The following is a 21895-nucleotide window of genomic DNA, read 5'->3' as shown; positions in this document are numbered from 1 at the left end:
ATGAGCTAGGAGGACAACTCCTTGGGAGGATGTATAATGAGTCAGATGTGGCCTAAGTGCTATGGGCCTAGACTCACCCTCCCTACTTTACAGATATAGAGGGTTGCAAACACGGGTAACCTGATGAATATAAAAAAAACACCGCAAAAGACATAGAACGTGCTACTTTAACGTGGCTTCAACACAGGTGATTCTCAACCAGTCTGACAGTTTCTAAGGGGACTTCCATTCAGAAAAATTAGCGAAATGTTAGAAATTATAAACAATCTCAGATATGTCAGTCCTTGCCATGATATCCAATTGCTATGTTCTTAAATTGCCTTCATCTTGATGTTGTGCTTTATGTTAACATATTTTCATGGTTCATTCAACATGAGAATAATATACCTTGAACTCCGAGAATGAACTTTAAACATCGGTGAAAAATAATTTTTTTCCATAATTCCATTCCTAAACCAATCATGTGGATGAAACAAAAGAAAATTTTTTGAATGATAGTTTCTGGTGAATTATTTTATACGATGAATTTAGTCCGGATCTGCATGTAACATTGCAGATTCTCTCTCCAGCTGCAGCTATTTCTGATATTTGATTTATTTTCAACGCACGCTATTTGCCTGAAGACAGTAACATCTAAAAATAAAGATGATTGTTAGGAAATACTAAAATTGTAGTATAAATTCGATCTGGTCAGTAATCATTGTCTATAAATGTGTAATTGAATAAAATCGATGATATTTAAATTTGTTCGTTATTTGGTTCTTTCATAAAATTTTCAATCATTGCAATGTCAAAATTTCAGACGACCATTGTCTAAAAAAGTGTTAACAGATTCGAAATCTATGAGGACTTAAAAAATTGATATCTTTGCAGTGTTACAAATATTTAAAAAAGCCCCACAAATATATGTACTTTTTGGCAGATTTATCGACCAATTCTTTGAAAATTCACTAATCATTATGATTATATACTTATCTGCCGATGTCTGGTCAAAATAACCGTATAAGTGCCGCAGATGCTTCGCGGCAGGTCCTCCACCTGGTGTCACGAATTTCTATACACATCATGCGACTACAAACAGTGGATTATGGTGTTGAAAACATTTTTCTGGCAGGCCATGATGAACCCCTCAGATTACGACTTCAGTCCACTCGACCTGGGGAAAACGAAATTCCGGTGCTTTGATGTACCGGGGAGGCCAGTGTTAGTATTTCTGACCGCAACGGATAATGGCAAAAGTGAGATGCGGATGAGAAGGGGACTTAGGAAAACGCCCTGAATACATCCTTTCTGAAAGTGAGACTCTCTATTTTGAGTCTACCCTGATCAAATGTTATGGTGAAGGGCCCGACCAGCTTACCGTTTGGTAAGCCCTATCCCAAAAGTTCTGACACAATCGGGAGTGAGCGCCAGTATTATCAACAAATGACCACTGTCAGGAAACATCTCTATAATACGGGGCTAGTGGACACACCTCTATGCAGGATGTGTGAATAGGAACAGGCATTTCCTAAGCGAGTGTCCGGAGTTATCGTCAATAAGAGAGTGTGTGTTCGGCGAGTTATGACCTAAACCTACCGATATAAAGGAGATGTCTCCAAGTGACCTGTCCACCTTCCTGGAAAGGGCAGCATGGATGATGACCTAGGAGGACAACTCCTCGGGAGGATGTACAATGGGTCACGTGTGGCCTAAATGCTGTGGGCCTACACTCATCCTCCCTGCAGATACAGATGCCACTCGTCACACCATGAGGTAAGTGATTATTGCATCCGAAAATAATGTACCCTGAGCGGATGCAATGAGTCAAGAATGATAGGCTTCTGCATTTGTCCGGTAAGATTTCTGTCTTCGTACCGCAAACCGGACTTCAATAATCCAAAGACTTCAATAATCAGAACAATCATCTTGACGGAGTGGTCTGGATAGAGTCTGCGGAGGTCGGGGAAAAGATCTCGATATTTCATCCGTTTTTCCTTCTCTGTTCGGACGATACTCATATCACCGCGAGTTGAAAACTCCACGATGAATATCGTCTTGCTCTGATGGTCGAGAAGAACTACATCAGGTTTTTTAGATGGAATGAGCCTGAGAGTGGAAAAGGATAGTTCCAATGAATTCGACACTTCTCATTACCCACAACGGTTTCGATATCTGGAGCGTAGGGCAACACCGGTGTCTCGTTAATACCGTAAAAGTGACGTAGATGATAAAGCACTCTGCTTCATCATACTGGAATACTGCTGTCGAGTGCATTAGGGTCATTAGGGTAATTGGCAGGACATGATGAATCCCTCAGTTTCCGACTTCAGCCCTCTTCAGTCTACCCAGTCAGGTGCTTTGATAAGCCGAAGTCCACAATATTGTTGAAGAAGACCCCATGCAGTAGCTCATTCTTGTGTTGCCGCAAGAGTGAAGTGATATCTGCGGCCTCTCTGTTATCGGGGAAAGTACAACCGTGGAGTGAACGATTTGGAATGCAAACTCTTATGAAGATGCATAATTTTTCGCATCATTACGTCGAGTTGATACAGTTCCTCCCAAGTAGAGTAAAATTGAAACGGCAAGAATATTGAAAGCAGCAACTTTTTTCTTTCCCGGCAGTTCCGATGACTAGATCTGTCGGAGTTTGTACTGAGTGGCGTTGTTCCACCTCGTGGTAAGTATACGACTCTCCGGCATCCAGATGACGCTGGATGTTTCCATCTACGAGCTGCACAGTTGCAGATAACAGATTTCAATTTTCCCATTTTTGAAAATGACATCTCTACTCAAGATAACGTCATTCTTTTCTGGGGCTCAGATTCGATAACCATCCTTATTACCACTTGTGATGCACTGTTTGGAACCTTGGGTGTGGTAATGAATATTACTGGAGTTTTTTCCCAACACCAAACCGTTATTTTAACAACTCGACACGTGTTTCGATCACCAAGTGATCATCTTCAAGGGGAAGATCAAACTGATCATCCTTATTACCAATATATCCCACTAAAGATCATTTCGTGCTTCTCTTGGCAAATTTTTTTCTCTTTTCCTTGGGTATGTGGACAAAATAATATATCCCAAAGACCTTGAGATATTCCTCATAACTATCTTTTCCTGTCCATAACTCAATCGGGGATTTTCCACTTCTGTTCAATATATACGTGCTCTATTGACTGATTCTGCCCACAGCTCTTCTGGAGGATTTTTAGCATGTAGCATGGTTTTGGCAGATTCCAGTATTGTGCGATTTTCACGTTCTGCACCCCCATTTTGCTCCGGTGTATATGGCATAGCAATCCTATGATAAATACCAGCTCTAGCCCACCATCAGTAAAAAGTTTTTGTACAGTGTGGCCCATAGTTTTGACTTCTGCTTGAGAAATTTCTATCTTGAACTTCACCTCGTACTTTTACTTCGAAAAATAAACTGCTATGTATCGTTGAATAAAACATGATAATGGCACCTTCATGGACCACATACATCAGCATGTATCACTTGACCTACTTTCAGGGGTATTGTCACTACTTCTGTCCTGCAAGCGAGGTTCAACAGTACAAAGTCTTCCTCGGAGAAGAGTGGTATTTCTTTGGGATTCCCCGCATTGCTCTCTTCTGAGATAGACTGTTGTACAGTTGTCTATCCACAATTTCATACCGATAGCATGCATATATTCTTCCTCTAACCTCAAAGACTGCTGGAAATTATTTCCTCCAGAGGCATGAAATTTGAGATCATCCATATGATACAACTGGGTGACCTTATGCCCCCGGTTTCCGGAAGTGCTTCAGTTATATACTCTAGTATTACTGAGTGCAATGGATAATGCAACAGTAAAATGCAGACCAAATAGTGACTGAAGAAATCACCCTGAAATACACCCCTCGTGAAAGTGACCCACTTTGTTTGGACTCCAGTCTAACCACATGTTATGTTATGATGAAGCGAGTTATTATTATCATCATTATTATTATCAGAATAGTTAGCGATCCCGCCCTGTATACAGCATTGTTTACGACCCCGTTAAACTTATTGTCGCGCACAATTTTCCCCTCGCTATTAGAACTGTATCGAAAACTCAGATCCGTTTCTTTAGTTCTATATTTATCTGTAGGTGTCTGAACCTCATCTGGATACGAACCGGGCCTGTCTGTGCGTAGAGTCGGTGCTGGAACGGCTGTCCGGAAGACAGCTGCTTGTCACGAGAAATTGGCAGACCTTCCACACCGAGGTAGTGGAGAAACGGGAACTCCTGGTGCGCCTCGAGCAGACTATGGCGGAGAGTACCAAGGTGAGTACGCGTTTGAGTTTGGGAGAGTGTAAACATGCTTGCCTTTGTTTAATACTGTCATCAAGAATATTGCAATTGTTGAAACGGTTGGTATAATCTTGATGAAACATTAAATATCTTCATTATTCCTTATTATCAGGTGAACCAACCTCAATATTCAGTGAGAATGATAAAAGTACAAAATAGTGAAATAATCAAAATGTACCTGTCTCACATGCAAATTGTTTGTTTACTGTTACTTTTTATCAATAAGATTATGTGGAATCGAAGATATTTTAAACATCATTCGTTCCGTAAAAATCCTACATAGTAATTTCATATTTCCTTTTTCAAAAACTAATAACTGTTACAATCCTAATCATCCTCCTAACATCTGGTGAATTATTTTCTTCAATCCTACAAATTGATTTCAAAATCAAAGTATAGGTCAACATAACAAAGTTTTACAGCTTTTTTTCCAACAACTCAAAAACTGAAAATTATGAAATCAACATCTAGGTGTTATTCTTGAATCATACGTAACTCTCAAGGCCTTTTAGTAGTTATGCATCATTCTCACATTTTCAACACTGCCACTGTCCTAATCAAATTGAACCAATGAAATGGAATATATGTTTTCTACTGAATATTTAAACTTTGCACATACGCTTCTACAAAAATTCACAGGTTTAAATTAAAATTATGATTATGACAGTGACTGTACAATACTCTTCTAAGACAACTCGAATGAATATGAATATCAAATTTAACTAACCAAAGCAATCAACAGACACAAGAGACCGAAATGAGAAAAAAATGCCACACTTCATCGATTCACATAACCCTACGGAAATAAGACAACAGTCTTTCAATTCAAGCTTGATTACGAAAAAATTATACATGATATTCAGAAATCTCAATCAAAACTCTTTGGTGAAATGAAACATTTTCAATTTGACTCGAATCATCATCTTGAATAGTAGCAATTTCATTGAAATCGAAAAGAATACGCGACGTACTATTGATGGATCTACCAACGTTAAGTGAGTTGAGAGACTCGGGTGTCAGCTCTGCGATAGATTTTAACCAAGTTATATAGAAATTCCGTACTAAATGAATCTGACTCATATAAAAGCTCTACGAATAGACTGTTCAACAAATGGTTCGGCTTTTCTTGTAGAATAATCATCAACAAATACCACAGATATTTACATTCCAGGAGAACCTCACATCTAAAGTTCATAGGTACTCCAAAACTCGATATGCATCGTGTCTGGAGCCTATTGTACGTTATTAGAGATTCTCCACAAATATATTATTTTTTGTGTTGAAATTGCAACAGAGGTTTTTATGTTGTGCTGTTCTGAGAAATTCAATTTTGCAGTCGACAGTCTTCAAATTTCAACTCCATATGAAGGATATTTACATTGCCAAAAATATTGTTCACGTCGGTTATCACTTTAAACTGAGTGCAATTGTTTTCAATTCCAATTCAAGTCATTATTATACTTTGGTGTCGGACTATTTCTAAGGGCTTCTATGGTGCATTGGTGGATATTGCTTCGATATGGCAACAAACTCTTCGTATATCCTTAGTAGAAACAAGCATTTATCAATGCAGAATTTACTTTGCTAGCATTTTCTTCTTACAGTTTTTCCTGCTTGCATATTATAATTGCCCATTAACCATACAATTTAAATTAATATCTTAAGAATTATCGCGCGGAAACATGCATGCGGCCTCACAAACTGATGTGACACACCTGATGAAAAAAGGGTTCAATGGGGAATGTTCCTCCTGACGAAAATCAAGTAGTTTTCATAAAAGAGCTCTAAAACAACGCATTTTAAACTTGGCGTTCTGTTCTGTTTACTTATGTTACGAGTTCCGAGACATTCTGTGATATGACATTTTGTGCACCTAACCTATCTTCCTCTATATAAATAAATAACAAAAGAACTCTTGTTTATGTGGCTTGAGGAGCTGGTATTGAACTATAATTTATATTTTGCCCTAATTGTTGATTTATAAAGATGATTTTCCTTTTTTAAATATTTAGGTACGTATAAGTTATTTCAACTTGATATAGGCGCTGTTGCCAATATGTCAATTAGAAACAAATCCCTTCAAAAATTAAAACCCAATATTTGAAACATCAATTTGAATACTTTTCGGAGTGAATTTGAAAAACTCATGAATTAAACTCAGCTTTATTTTGTTCAAACTTGCATTTGCTGTAATAACCCAAATTGAGGAACATTCCCCATTACATTATTTTTTTTAGTAGTGACTCGCTATGAAGATTAAGGTCGCATTTCTGTTTTGAATTGTCTTTGGGAAAATAATTACTCGACTCAAGAATCAGGAATAGATTCGTATTTCGTTTAAATACTTCATTTGTGAATGCAAAGCGCTTTCGGCTTTTACGCCATCATCAGCGCGATACCTGCAAGTAAGTAATAATCGTGAAATTTGTTTCAAGTTGAACTTTGGATTCTTCTCTGAATTACTAACTCGTCAAGTATACATAAGAAGATCGTGTTGAATTAAAGTAGAAACCTTAGTACAACACTACTTTGGGTAGACCTGTACATGAACAATACAATAAATACCCTTTTGGATTCAACATATTGATATGTTGTTAAAAAATTATAAAATTATTTCCGACGTGCTCATTGACCAGTACGAGAAAGAAAAGGAAGTGAAAATTTAACATAGACCTAAGTTCATCATTAATTATAGAACATATTTAGTTTGACAAATGACATATGTAGTAACCACAATACGTAAACATTCGCCAAGGTGAGCAAAGAACTATTCAATTCGGATTTTGAGAAATGTTGATTTTCAATTGGTTAATTTAGTCGTCTATGTAAAGGAATATATGATGATTTGAAAGGGTTATATTTTTAGGAGTGATTAATTTTTTGGGAAAGAAAGTTTTTGGCTTTCTACTACTCCATCTGATACAAAAAAATGGATGAGAGAATCTTCCAAAGAAAGGAAGGATTAATCAATTTGAAAATAAGTAACTCTATACATGGATGTGTAGATCATGCAAAGAAGTAACTTTCAGACACAAACTGAAAGAAAGTCCTCCTGAAACAGCTACTTTCATATAAACATTGAATTACACGAAAGAAAAAAAATCTTTCGAAACAAATACTTCTATATGAACACTGAATTATACAGAAGATACTTTTCTCTATTCAGTTTGTATATCGAACATTTGTGGAGGAATAAGAATCAGATATCATTCACATGAGTTCTACTTTGAATGAATGGTAATAAATTGTACTCACATGGAACACTGTCACCCTAACTGGTATACACGTGTTTCGCCTTAAGACACTTGCCTTAAGGCTCTTCAGTACCAAATTGGATAACATTATAGAAAATACACACACTTCAAAATCGTAATTCATGACTTATTTTCAAATTGATTAATCCTTCCTTTCTTTGGAAGATTCTCTCATCCATTTTTTTTATCAGATGGAGTAGTAGAAACCCAAACACTTTCTTTCCCAAAAAAGAATATATGATCTATTCAATTGTACTTGTGTATTCAAACTAAGGGGATTGTTATATAATAATAATAATAATAATAATGTTTATTCATAAATAGCGAAAAAAAAAACAGACCTCCTATTGTTACAAAATCAAATGTCTAATAAGAAAAAAACTTAGTAATATGAGGCTTAAAATAAACAAAAATCCACCGAAGCTGATATTATCGTAAATCTTCTAGAAAATCCAACCTATTGAAATATTTTGAATTGACTCCTTTTAACATCTGTGAATTACGATTAGGGCTGAAATTATGTTGATTGAAAATGATATGTTGACCAAAAGCTGATTTGTCTGGTTTATTCAAGTGTTCGTTCATTAGAACTTTCAACGTCTACAAGTCCTTCCAATGTATGAAACTTCACAATCATTGCAACTGAGTTTGTGAATTCCACTTTTCGATAACTCATTGATTTCGTCTTTGGAGTTGACTAAATGTTTACTTGAACTTTTGAAAGAAATTTCAGCATCTTTTATTTTATTGCTTATCAGACTGGAGACTTTCTGGGAGATATTTTCATTTAAAAAAGGCAACGTTAAATATTTAGAATGTTCTTCAATAATGGGATAAGTGAGATTTTGTTCTGTTTTGTTCTTGACCTTACGAATTGAATTTATGATAATATTGGCTTACAACAATGACCTTATGTCTATGTCAAATTTTCACTTTCTTTTCCTCCTCGTACTCGTCATTGAGCACGCTGGAAATAATGTTATAGTTTTCAAACAAAATATTAATATATCAAACCCAAAAGGGTTTTTATTGTAATGTTGATGTTCATGTCTACTCAGAGTAGTGTTGTACTAAGGTTTTGTACTTTAATTCTACAGGATATTCTTGTAAATACTTGACAGGAAAGTAATTCAGAAAAAAATTGAAGTTCAACTTCAAACAAATTTACGACTATCATTCACTTGCAGGTATCTCACTGATGATAGCGTAAAAGTCGAAAGCGCTTTGCACTTTACAAATAAATCATTTACACGAAATACGACTGCTTTCTTGATTTATCAGTCACGTGTATGCACTTTGAGAAATCTCAAATTACTTCAATAAGCTTATGTGGCACTATGACAGAGAACTGAAAATCCTTAAAAGAATTGAAAATTTCTACAAATCAACAAATTAGCTATCTTTCAACGGTATCAGAAATCTGAAAATAGTACTGATTTTTATGTTCCTGCAAAAATTTTACAGAAAACCAATGTTTGAAAGCCATGGAGTCAGCAAATCTTTTATTTTTCTATGATTTTATAAATATCTAGAAGTTAATGTTGTATGGTATATTTTACCGACTACATACAATGCCAAATTGTCAGAACAATTTACATAAGAAACATTGAAAGCATTTTCCAGGAAATCGCTGCTTGCCAAATTCAATAAAAGCTTTATTTTGTCGTTAGTATCAGGTTCAATCTGGTCAGGACTCAGGCCTGTATACTAAAATTTTTCCAGAACGGTAATTATAATACAAACTGTTGATTAGAGAGAACGAAAACAGAACTGGTGGGTCGTGGTCGGAAAGAACTAGTGGCACCAGTCTACTACTGTAGACCTCCGGGCTAATAGTTGAAGTAAACGATATTGTGCACACTTGATGTTGGCGGCACTCTCAAAGGACAAAAAAACCAATACATGGAAATGAACCCGCTGCGAACTAGTCCATGTGGACTGTAGAATTAGCGGTTCGTATTGGATAATTTTTACTAACCGAGTTTTATGATTGGCTGAAGAGTCATAAAGTTAAATTTGAAGTTATGTTACGGTGACCAATAGAAATCGGGAAATGCGTGGATGGTTATCTCCGTCGTGTTATCAATGTTCAGTTCAGGAACTGATCGCGATTTGAGTGTTGAAATTCGATATTGGTGGAGTTATAATTGCTTAAAATTTTAGTTATCTGTTTAAAATGTGGCGACCTTGGAAAAATTCTAATAGTAATAACGAGTGTGACAACAACGCAGACTTTTTCAGTGTAGTGATTCCAATACTGATGGTGAACAATGCGAAAAAAAGAGATGCCAGTGAATGAGATTCGGATGCATTTGAATATTGAAACATACAGAGTATGTATATAAGAATCTACATCTCAAGTTTGGTTTCGAGGGAAACAAATTATTACAAGCAACATCAGATTTGACCGAAATTCCTTTCTCAAGCGTACGCGAAATAATCAAAAACAACCTTATGAATGCAAGACGCGATTTGGTACAGGATTGCCAAAACCTTCAGATGTTCATCTAATAAAATCATTGGAAAAAACAATATGCAAAAGCAATGAGATTTCTACAACTCAAATCATAAGGAAGAAATTGAATACTTCCGGTCATAACGTGAGCTGCTGTGAAAAACTGTTCAGAAACTATAAAAAATAATAAAGGATAAAGAAACTAGGAATCAGTTTTGAAATGATAAACGTCAAGCAGTTATGGAAAGCAGAAGAATAGTGGAATTGCGTAACAAATACTTGAAACAAATAACTAAATATAGGCAAGAACAACGGCAAATTTTCTATTTAGACGAAACTTAGTATGACATTCACAACACAGTTACGGAAGGTTGGACTGATGGTTCGAGAATGTGTACGCCTAACATACCTGCAAACAAAGGATCGCGACTAATCATTGTGCACTGTGGAGGAAATGAAGGACGGGTTTCGAATTCTTTGAAATTGTGTGAAAAAAACTTGAGGACTGCAATGTTGACTGTCATAAGAACATGGAAGCTAATATTTTCGAGAAATGGTTTGAAAACACATTGATCCTAAATTTGGATGCGTATAGTGCGATAGTTATTGTGATTCTTATATAATCAGAAATGATTACTGAATAACGAAATCAGTTAGCTCCCTAACTATATTATTAAAGGGGAGCTGTTGGAAGGTAGGTTGCACTATATCGTTTACTTGAACTATACCAGATCGGATTTTGATATCTCTAATCGTGACTTCAACCATAAAAGCCTATGTTCTAATATTAAAAAAAAAAAGAACTCCCTATCATCCGTTGGTTCTTCTACGTTCCTTCAATTAATTACAAAAAGCATTACCATGATTGAAATGGACTTTCTTTCTTACAATATGGCAAAGGACCACCCTACGAAATTGAAATCAATTATGAGAGGTTCAAAATGAGAAGATAAACTTATATTTTGTAGTAATGACCGTCTAGTTCAAAATATATCTTTCAAACGCACATCAATCTATGCACGTTCGAAAATATTCATACTCCGTAATATATATGTTCAAAAAGCGCTCTTCATACAACTCTTTGGCTTTTTACTGTGCGTTACCAGTTAACAGTCAATCCACATTTTATACACTGTATCCAAAATTAGGAGGGCCCACATGAAGAAAGCGGAAACCATGAAAGATGAAAAGTAAAAAGTTGAACATGAAAATAACCTTCGAATCTTCTTGGTCATTTCAACAAATGTTAGTTTACCCCAAAATTAAGATGAAAATAAAAAGTAGTGGATACATGAAATAATATGTGAGGTCAGACTAAGCGAGGCACCAAAACTAATTTGAAAGAACACATATATCCATTTTCGGAGACCTGGAATACTTAGATTCGCTCAACACGCTTTGGAAAACGGTCATAGAATGAATGAAGACTGAAATTAATGAGATCGGTCCCAGTGACAAATATCCCATTCCAAACATAGGTCGTGGGTTCTGATCCGGCTCAAAGGACCATATATTCGTATAGTGAAACTGTGATACTAGTTTTCTGACGTATATAATGGTACAAAAGTGTATAGCAAAAATGATATTCCTAATTGTGAAACAACGTCTGAGCCTGCTGCAGGCTCAGACGTTTACGATAGTTTACGATTTTCTCATGCGGGTTCACATTGTGTACACATTGTATAGTATTAAATTTATCGTTCATTTCAAAGGTATTATCATATTAGAAAATAAACAAATATAATTCCACCATTTCGAATGACCTGAAACCGTAGTTCAGGTATATAAAAGTGAACAACCAATAATCAGTAAATTCCGTGGACTGGGGATGTAACGCAATCTACAGACAGATATCCCTTCAATTACTTTTATTTCTCCCGTATCAGTTTTTCATTCTAATGAAGTTGCCTCTTCGCGGTTAATTTTAGAAATTCTCGGAATACATTAAACGGAGACGAAAGATGTTAACCAAATGTCAAACAAAGCATAAGGGTTACCGGTAACTTCCATTTATTTATTTTTAATTGCCTTCCAGAAGATAATCAAATGAAAATGTGAAAAGTAACATTCAATGTTAATTTCAATCGGTAGATGAGCCAAAGTAACAAAAACATCCACTTGACCCGGTCATCATCAGCTTAAATTAATGTGGCTTTAAATAATAAATTATCGTTGAAAATGGTCGTGGTTGAAATTTCGAAATATAGCGTTTGTTCTCGCAGTTGACACACATACCACTGATGATGTATGCCGCAGTATCAGACGAAACGTTTGATACTTCAGGTTCCATTCGACCAGTAGTCGGCGTTTCTCTCTGCAAAATAATTGTTCACGAAGGCGATTGCCTTTTCATTTGACGAAAATTCCTGTCCTCCAAGCGCAATTTTCCGATGGGAGAACAGAAAGAAGTCGCTTGGGGCTAGATCTGGTGAGTAGGGTGGATGTTCAAGCAAGTCAAACCGTAACTCGTTGATTTTCACCACGGCAACCGCTGAGTTGTGAGACGGTGCGTTCTTTTTCTACAAATGTGGGCATTTTTTCGCAAGTTGTGCCTTCATCTTGTCAAATAATGATGTGAAGAATACTTCTGTAATGGTTTTTTCTTTATAAAGATCGATGATGGCCACTATCTTGCACTGATGAGTGGCTAATGAGCCCGAAACCGGTCTGCAAGTGTGCCCGTTCCAAAATTGAAGGTCAATTCTTTCAGTTTTTTGCCAATTGCATATGCAGGAAACTTTCTGTGAAGATTCCTGCACTGACGCGTGTCGGATATAATCCAATGCCCTTCGTGGTATTAGCCAGGGGAGTAGTTGTTTTCTGATAGGCGTCAGTCCATTCAACCTACTGTGTAGGTATATTCGAGACTGGCTTCAACGTTTAAAGTTCATTTCTTTAGAAAGATAAATGATTAAAATAACTCCATAACTATCACAGAAAACAGTGGCCATCCCTTTCTCAGCCGAAAAACAGTTGTCGGTTTCATTTGGAGCCGGATCCAGCTTGCAGTTCACTGTTTGGGCGGTATTTTTGTTTCGGGCGTAAAATGGTGTATCCATGTTTCATCTACAGTAATTACTCAACGCCGAAAATCGGATTTATTGTGCCTAAACAGCGCCAATAAAGCGTTGGAAATGTTCATTCGAACACGTTTTTAGACTAACGTGAGCAAACGCGGAACTCAACGCGCGGATAGCTTTCTCATGCCTGAATGTTGATTTAATATGTGACAAACACGTTCTTTTGGTATATGTTCATAACCTCTGGTATATCTCTCACCTCAATTCGGAGGTCGTTTAGCACCATTTGGTGAATTTTAGCGATGTTTTTTTCGATAGTTGCAGTTTTTAGACGTTCCGAACATTCATTGTCTTCCAAGCGCTTACTGCCACGTTTAAATTTAGCTGCCCAAAATTTCTCTGTGGTAAATGATGGTGCAGAGTCCACATACACAGAATTCAACCCATCTTTGATTTGAATATATTTTATGAAAGTTCGATACTCGATTTTGTCTGTTTTCTTGAAAATACTTACATCAACTCACCGTTACATAACTTAGCGTCTAAAATGGCTAAAACTTTGGTGTATAATTGTAAACAGATTATAACCTACCTTGGTATTTATGTAATTACCAAAAAGTAGCTCTGTCCAGGCTAGTCGATTATTGTCGGGGCTGGACGTGAGTAAGCAAAATGCGTTTTTTTACAGTCGAAATAGATGGAAAAAAGTAAGTGCTGGGGCGTCAGTTGAACAGATTCAAGAGGGAGGGGGTGGAGAAATAGCCACAAAGTCAACAACGAATCTCCAAGCTTGAAATTTATATTACATTGATATATAGAAAGAAATATTCACTAACTTCACTACCAATTGATGTGTGTAATAACTCAAAAATTGTTTTTCGTATATTATTTGCAACGAACTTATTTAGAAAAAATCAGGCAAATATATATGCATCAAGTTTAAGGAACCAATACTTAATACTGAACCAAACGTTTCGACTAAAGATATTAATACGGGGTTATAGGCCGTTTTGATCACGATATTACTACTGGGGAACTCTTATCGCGGAACAATACTGAATCAAAATATTCGAGAATTACACTGACGCAGACAGATCATCAACAAGAATTGAAAGGGAGGGAACAAATAAGTAGTGGAAAGTAACTGAATCATAATCTATCCAGAAACTACTTTTTGATTAACTACAATTAAACTCGATAATTATTACCCCCGTCAACAGCTGTCTTAGGTGCGCAGAGAAAAGGTAAATACTTAAACTATCCTCTACTTTTCAAGGAATGAACTGTAGATTCCAGTAATGTATGATGTGTATGATGCAACTATAACTTTTCCAATATCTCCAATTACTAGATAAATACGCCTTGAAAGCTGTAAAAATGAATGAAAGGTCGGACAGTGCTCGACGTGAATCTTTCACAGGTGATCTTTTCATTCTTGTCCAAAAAACCTTAGATGTTTTTAGGTTTCGGACGGTCCCTAGCTAGAGCCTTGCTTTCGTGTCGGCTTTACGATAAATACTCATCTGAATCGTTTTTAAATCCTGACCGTGAAACTAATAATAATAATAATATCGTTTATTATGCATAAAAATACATTTGTACATAGAAGGAAAAGGGTTAGCCAAAGACTATCTTCCACCCCTCCCAAAAATTAAACAGTGAGTGTGAGATAATAATTATAAAAATACTTATTCATCTACTATCATAACAATGATAGAGAAGGAAAGAAACATCACATAGTTGCTAATAACTCTTTTATATTCTTAACATTATTTTGGTCAATTTGACAATTTCATTACACTACCATACATTGACTTTTGAATTTTTTTAAATTAGCACTGAGCAGTAAGCATTTGTGATTTTATTTATTTCTTTCATTGATGAATATTATGATTCAAATGGGGTAAAATATCATTCAGATGAGAAGGGGCTACATAAGAAAAACATCCTTGAAATTTGGAAGTACGGTACCTAGGTATGCTGAATGAGTTAATTCTTAAATTGACCATATGTAGGTATGTCAGAATGCCTGCTTAATAAACTATATAAATAACTAGGTGTTTTAGTTTGAAGCAACTTAAACAAAAAATTTTTTATCAAATATTGGACTCTGTACGTCACATTCCGCTCCTTCATTTTTAACAAAAATTGTGTGACATGTTCACCATATGGTATTCAGCATACAAATCGCATGCAAGCATTTTGTATACGTTGTAACTTTTGCTTGTTATATTGCGACAAAAAATTGTAATACACCGAACAACAACAATACTCGATATGGGGGTCGATTAGAGTTCTAACTAACCTGAGTTTCATTTCTTCTGATAACTGATACTTGAATTTGTATAGCTATTTGAGTTTGAAGAATGATACTTTGAAAATGTTTGTCACATGTTCATGGAAAGACAAAGAGCTATCTATGGTTACGCCAAGATTTTTAGCACTGTCTACCCAGTCAATGTCTGCGTTATCGAAAGTGAGCCAAAAGTTACACTGAGTTTCTACTATTTGTCTTTGAGACCCTATGCATAAGGCCAAAGTTTTATTTGGATTGATTTTCAGTCTATGATTCTCCGAGTATAGGAATGTTTTGTGCAAATCTGTGTTTATATTGGCCACGCAACTTGTCTGTATCACTGTTATGAGAAGACAAATATAACTGTATATCATCTGCGTATAGTTGTACTTGACAATGTGATAAGAAAGTGGGGTAATCAATAATAAGCACTGAAAACATCAAGGGTCCTAAAATACTTCCCTGCGGTACATCTGAGATTGTTTCCTTCAGGGATGACCATGAGTATTCATCCAGTTTGACCCTCTGTGATGGGCCTGTGAGATAGCTAGTCATCCATTTAAGAGGAATGTCATCGAATCCTATGAACTTGAGCTTGCGGATGAGCAATTCGAAATAAACTAAATCGAAACTTTCATCATGCAGTACTGAAATGGTGATTCTCTGAATCTCGCAAGATCGTCGATTACTTTCAAGAGGGCAGTCTGTGTTCCGTGTTTTTTGCGGAACCCAGACTACTACTACGGGAGTATTCGATTTTTTTCAAGAAAAGCTCTCATTTGACGGGAAACATTCTTCTCAAATATTTTAGAGAATGATTGCAGAATGTTTTTAGGTCATAGGTCACTGAACGTGGTAGGTGCATTCTTTTTCGGAATTGGAATTATATTTTCAACCTTCCAAACATCCGGAAAAATACCCTGGACTCGTTACAATACAGTGTGGTATCACTGAAAAAATCATCTTGATATTTATATTGTCATACCTGAAGCATTAGGTATTAGCAGTCAAAATATCATCATCACATATATCGGTGAGGAAAAAGTTCATAGGAGCGTTCAATTTATTATTATTATCGAATGAAAGAGTGTTATTTATTCCCTATTGAATGTCCAGCCACGTTTACAAAATAGCCATTGATTTCTTCAGGTCTACGTAGTTCAATTGGCAGGCTATTGGTTTGCGAGGACGATTTTGTAGTAACACCCCAATCTGCAAGATTTCTCCATGCCATTTTTGAATTGTTTTCATTTTTGTTCAAAACAAATTGTATATATGCTATTTTTTCACGTTGTACTGCGTCATTGACGTAGTTGCGTAAATTCACATAGTACTGTCTAGCTGCTGCTGTCTTTTCTTTAAGATATTTGGCATGCGCTCTATCACGGGTTTTCATCATCAATTTGATATTATAAGTTGTATACGAGGATGCTTTATGTTTTCTGTTCACAGTGCAAATTGGAGCATGTTTGTCGTTGAGAACATTTACTTTGGAATTAATATTTTGCATAGTGCCATAATCCCAATATCACCCCACTTGAGAAAAAAGTTCATGATTGAAATTCTTGAAATTTCTATAAAAAATCAAGTTATCATAAGTATCATCACCTTCATCACATTCATATTACTAATGCAAATGACATCAAACAGATTCAGAAGTTGCTGTTATCCGAGTAGAATTTTCTACAATTTGATTCATATCGTGAATAGTTGGCAGTGAATAGTTGAGTGTCGCGAGAGTTTAACGAGTTTAACAAATTAACATTAATATCACGGTAGATGTTTCCAAATAGACTCGTTCCAGTATATCAGCTAACTCCTGCATATAGTCCTCTACATTTGTTCCTGATGGGCGATAAACAACTCCACAGGCTACTTTTTGTTCGTTTATCTCTACCGTACTCACTATTGTGCAGTTATCTGAATCAAAGAAAACAATGTGTAAAAATTAAAGACGTCAAGAGTGACCTACACACTGTTGAGTACGGCGTACCTCAGGGAACCGTTTTGGGTCCGCTACTTTTTAACATCTACCTGAACGATATGTTCTCACTGAATGTGGAAGGTGATATAATCAGCTTTGCTGACGACACTGCAATTATTTTTCAATCGGAATCCTGGAATTCTGTGAAACAAAAAGCAGAAAAAAATTTCAAAATAATAATTAAATGGTTCGAAAGTAAATTATTGAGTATAAATATATCCAAAACATTTTACATTACCTTCACTTCGTATGCCAAGAATCTACCAGATTTCAAATCACTTTCAATAAAATACGATGACGTAGAACTTTCCGTTTCATCAGTGGATAAATTGAAATACCTTGGTATATATATTGACGCACATCTAAAATGGGATGCACATATTGATTACTTAGTCAAAAAACTACGATTTGTTGCATATAGATTAAAATACGTGAGACCATACCTACAAACAGCCCAGATGCGAATGCTATACTATGCATTGTTCGAAACCCACCTTACATACGGAATAATTGCTTGGGGAGCAGCAAACACAACTTTTCTGAAACACCTAGAACAAACACAAAAATCAGTATTGAAAATTATCCACCTCAAAAAAAGAACTTACCCGACCGACTCATTATATAAAGAAACATCAATTCTAGACATAAGACAACTCTACTTTCTCAAAACTATAATAAGACAACATAATAATAGACATGAGTTAAGGATAATAGAACACCAATATGAAACTCGACAAAAAAATAATTCATATGTCCCGAATTCAAGGAAAAACATCCTTCAAAGGTCTTACTCATAACTAGCTCCTCGGTTATATAATCTCGTCCCACATCATATAAAAAATATCAGGAGTGATAATTCATTTAAGAATAAACTCAAAACCTGGGTCTTAGGCTTGCCAAGGCTTCAGATACACCAACACGTTGATATGAAAAATGTTTACTATCATAGTGACATGCATAGAAACTGATTCACATATTCATACAAGAAGATTTATGATAATATAACTAAAATAATATGTCTGATAATTTTAAAACGTCTTACCTTTTATTTATTTACTCATACCACTTTATATTTCAAATTTTAAATTGTATTCATTAGTATTCAAATTTCTGCAGACCCCACGCACATGTATATCCTTCTGTGGGAATTCTATATTTATTTGGAAATTGACTCGTACAATTTGTATCATTGAACAATGTATCTTTGACAATAAATATTATTATTATTATTATATTGACTATAATCCATAGCTGCTCTAGACCATTTTCCGGCATAAAAGAGTAATATAATTTGTATTTATACAGCGATTTGATGAAAAAACATACTCCACTACCTCTACCATCACGGTCCATACGTATCAAGTTGAAGTTAGGTATAGTAACGAATTTATCTGGATATTCTAGAGCGAGCCATGTTTCCGTGTCTCCAATTATTGACATTTTGTTATAATTGGTTTTATCGGTTTTATTTACTCCTGCTTAATAGACAACCCACCATCCCAGCAATATTCTGATAAAATAACGAATCTAAAGGGCGGCTTGACTGATTCTTCTGAATTCAGAAATTTAAACCGATACAAGATGAATAACAAAGTTCATTAGCTGTTATTAACGAGTGCTGCTCTCTTCATGTTGAGGTCGGAATCTCGACCACTCTCGTATATTTTACCCAATCACGAATAAACATGTATTGAAATGTTTCACTTCTAATTTCCAGACAATCAACTGGGTGTCGAAGATAGACAGCCAGCTGTACCCTGTGATAACGACAAGCTCCACGAAACCCAACGAGCTTGCCGACCATATTGAAAATAGACTCAGCGCCGTCCTTCCAGATATCAGAAGAGCGCAAGCTGAGGTCAATCAAAGAATAAAGACGGTAGAATCCCTCGTCTCCAAATCCCCAGGAGACGACAAATCTCACAACATCACAAACAAACTACACGACTTGTACCAAAGACTGTCGGAAATATCGTCCGAATATCAAATCCTGTTGCAAGTTCTGATAGGGTATTTCCGGAATCTGGAAGAAATCGATAAGAAAGCTGATAATCTCAATGTTGAGTTGGAGAGAACAGGTTATCCTAAAGATATTTCGTCGATAGAGTCAATCTTGAGAGAGCATGAGTCATCCAGGCAAACCATTGTGGAGAGGTTGAGGTTTGCTCAGACAGAATGTGATCAAATATCGGAAAGAATTAGAAAGCAGGTAAGTCTAAGAGGAAACGTTATTTATCCAAGCATTTGGAGTTTTTTTTAATTACATCCATCACATTGAACCTCAGATTGGAAGACAACAAGCTGAATTTATTTTCAACTTTGTTTCAAAAACAATGATGATTGTTGGTCATTCAAATGAAATATTCGGCAGCCTTGATCTTAGTATTTTGATATTTGGACAAGTTGTAATCTTAGCCTAACAAATTCAAGATCCATCATGAAAAAGTGAAATTGATTTGCCTTTAGCAGATAATTTTTGAACATTTAGAGTCATCTATTCTGTTTTTTTCTTCAGGCTTCCGAATCATTGAAAGCATCATTCACTGATCCATCTGTTGAAGGTTTTTCAAGAACAAAAAACAAGCACTAAAAAATTTCTAACGGCGCTCCTAGAGCGGTGCCTGTACGAAAGTAGGGATTCACATTGTGAACCCTTGCAATCCGAAGTTATCTTCTTCGGTTGAGACCTCTGTCAGAATATCCTCTACAGCCTACAGTATGAAGAGGTGATATAGCAACTCATTTCACCAGGAAATCTAGCTTTTTTCAGTCTTCAATTTCGGAATAATATTGAATAGTTTGCAGCACTGACTCATGCATCACTCAAAAAAAAATGAACAAGCTTGCTTGTTATTTTGGGGCAATTCTAGTCAGAAATATCTGTAGAAAGTATTTTTCTTCAGAAATATTAGGCCTTGTTCCTTCAAAAGTCAGCTCAGATAGGATAAGTGAGTTTCGATATTGTTTTGTAATTGCTTTTTGACAACACTAGTTACTGTTTCCTACATAGCACTTTCGTGTAATGCATTTTGTCTGAAACTGCCAGACATAGTTGAATCTTTAGGCACCGTATAACTATAATTTTAGTCATTACTCACTATCCACAGATCATATACGATTTATACATTCCCCTATTTTTAGAAAAGTGTGTACATCTACATCTAACAGTAAATACTATCGAAGGTTCCCGCCTTTTCAATAATATTAATTGGTGACTATCACAGTTTCATTTGCAATAGAGTAGTGATGTCACATGTTTTGCCAATTCTTTCAAGCTTAGCCCTTTCATAGAAGATATGATATTGTGAAAGGTGCTGGTAGTTATTGAATTGTTGACTGTTGAATATAAGTTTTTTTGCAGAACTCCCTGATCATTTTATAACTGCTCAATTTCTGTTTTAGTCATAAAAGATAGTTGATTGCATAAATACAATGGAATGTTCTGAATGAAAAGTTGTTTTACTACAGAAAATGTATTTTCAGGAACCTGAAACTGCTGCTGAACAAGACATCAACAAACTTCAGCACGTACTAGAACTACGAAGAGCTGAATTCGAGAATCAGTGGCGACAGAGGCATGACTCTCTGGAGTCACACAGACAACTGTGCGTTTTCGATCACGACCTCCATGAAATTAATGACAACATCGATGACCTCAATCGACAAATAAAGAATATCAAAGGACAATACGGGGAATCTGTTCCGAGTGCCAAAGCCACTTCGCAAACGTTTGGATATGTGGAAGAAACTATCGAGGTACGTTCAATGTACACCTCCCCCTTTTCTAAAAACGAATAATATTTCTGTCAACTTTAATTCCAATCAAAATACTGAAAATTGATTAATGACACTCTCAATTATCTCTTTCACTAATAACGATAACTATGAAACTAGATGTACCAATACCAAAATAAATTAGACCCGGAAAATTTCATAATGTAAAAAACCAACTCGTAAACAGAAAATGAATGATGAACATTCTGAACATTTAATGGAATGGAATTATGTTAAGTTTTGAGATACAGAATTGATATACCTATTGAATGAAGTATTACGAGATACTACTTGAAAAATAAAATGATAGCGACCTCTCGGCGACGCTTTATGTAAAATTTTCACTGTTATTACCAAAAAGTACTGGAAATATTCCTTTTTACATTAATTTTGTCCAATATTGATATATTTTCCTGTTCGAAAGTTGAAAGGGGGAGACTACTTACGTCCGCACTGTATATACCTACAGTAAAGACTGAGTATATGTGGAATAATTCTATTTCCAATGAATATGATAATCTTCATAATGCTAATTCACTTTATAGACTTTGGAGCAGCGCATAAAGACATTCATCGATACAGGAGAAAGATTGTTGGCCGAACGTCATACCCACTCATCACATATCCAAAGCCAAATTTCCGATCTCCGGGATAGATGGAGTAACCTAAAGAATCAGGTGAAGACAATACGAAATCTTCTGGACCTCAGTATTCCTTACTTTGAATTAGTCGAAAAGGTAAGTGAAATGATATGTAATAAATAATAAATACATTTTGGCGGGTTCGTTCTCATTTTATCACCATTTAC

General features: G+C 35.7%; 2 protein-coding genes across 2 annotated transcripts in view; one reads left to right on the top strand and one right to left on the bottom strand.

Moving 5' to 3' along the window:
* LOC111506365 (uncharacterized) overlaps positions 1-21895 on the top strand; it is a 440916-nt gene that overhangs the window by 203462 nt on the left and 215559 nt on the right. The window contains 4 exon segments of the mRNA XM_074182237.1: positions 4101-4277; positions 19031-19522; positions 20797-21069; positions 21633-21824. Coding sequence (XP_074038338.1) covers positions 4101-4277; positions 19031-19522; positions 20797-21069; positions 21633-21824 — 1134 coding nt within the window.
* LOC111506367 (adult-specific cuticular protein ACP-22-like) overlaps positions 1-21895 on the bottom strand; it is a 300869-nt gene that overhangs the window by 124521 nt on the left and 154453 nt on the right. The gene's annotated exons all lie outside the window — the stretch shown is intronic.

Source organism: Leptinotarsa decemlineata, unplaced genomic scaffold (genome assembly GCF_025532065.1).
Source record: "Leptinotarsa decemlineata unplaced genomic scaffold, Ldec_3_MD MMD2_tig00026328_RagTag_RagTag, whole genome shotgun sequence".
Lineage (NCBI taxonomy): Eukaryota > Metazoa > Arthropoda > Insecta > Coleoptera > Chrysomelidae > Leptinotarsa > Leptinotarsa decemlineata.
The sequence above is the reverse complement of the archived record's forward strand: the minus strand, read 5'-3'. Positions and strand labels throughout refer to the sequence as shown.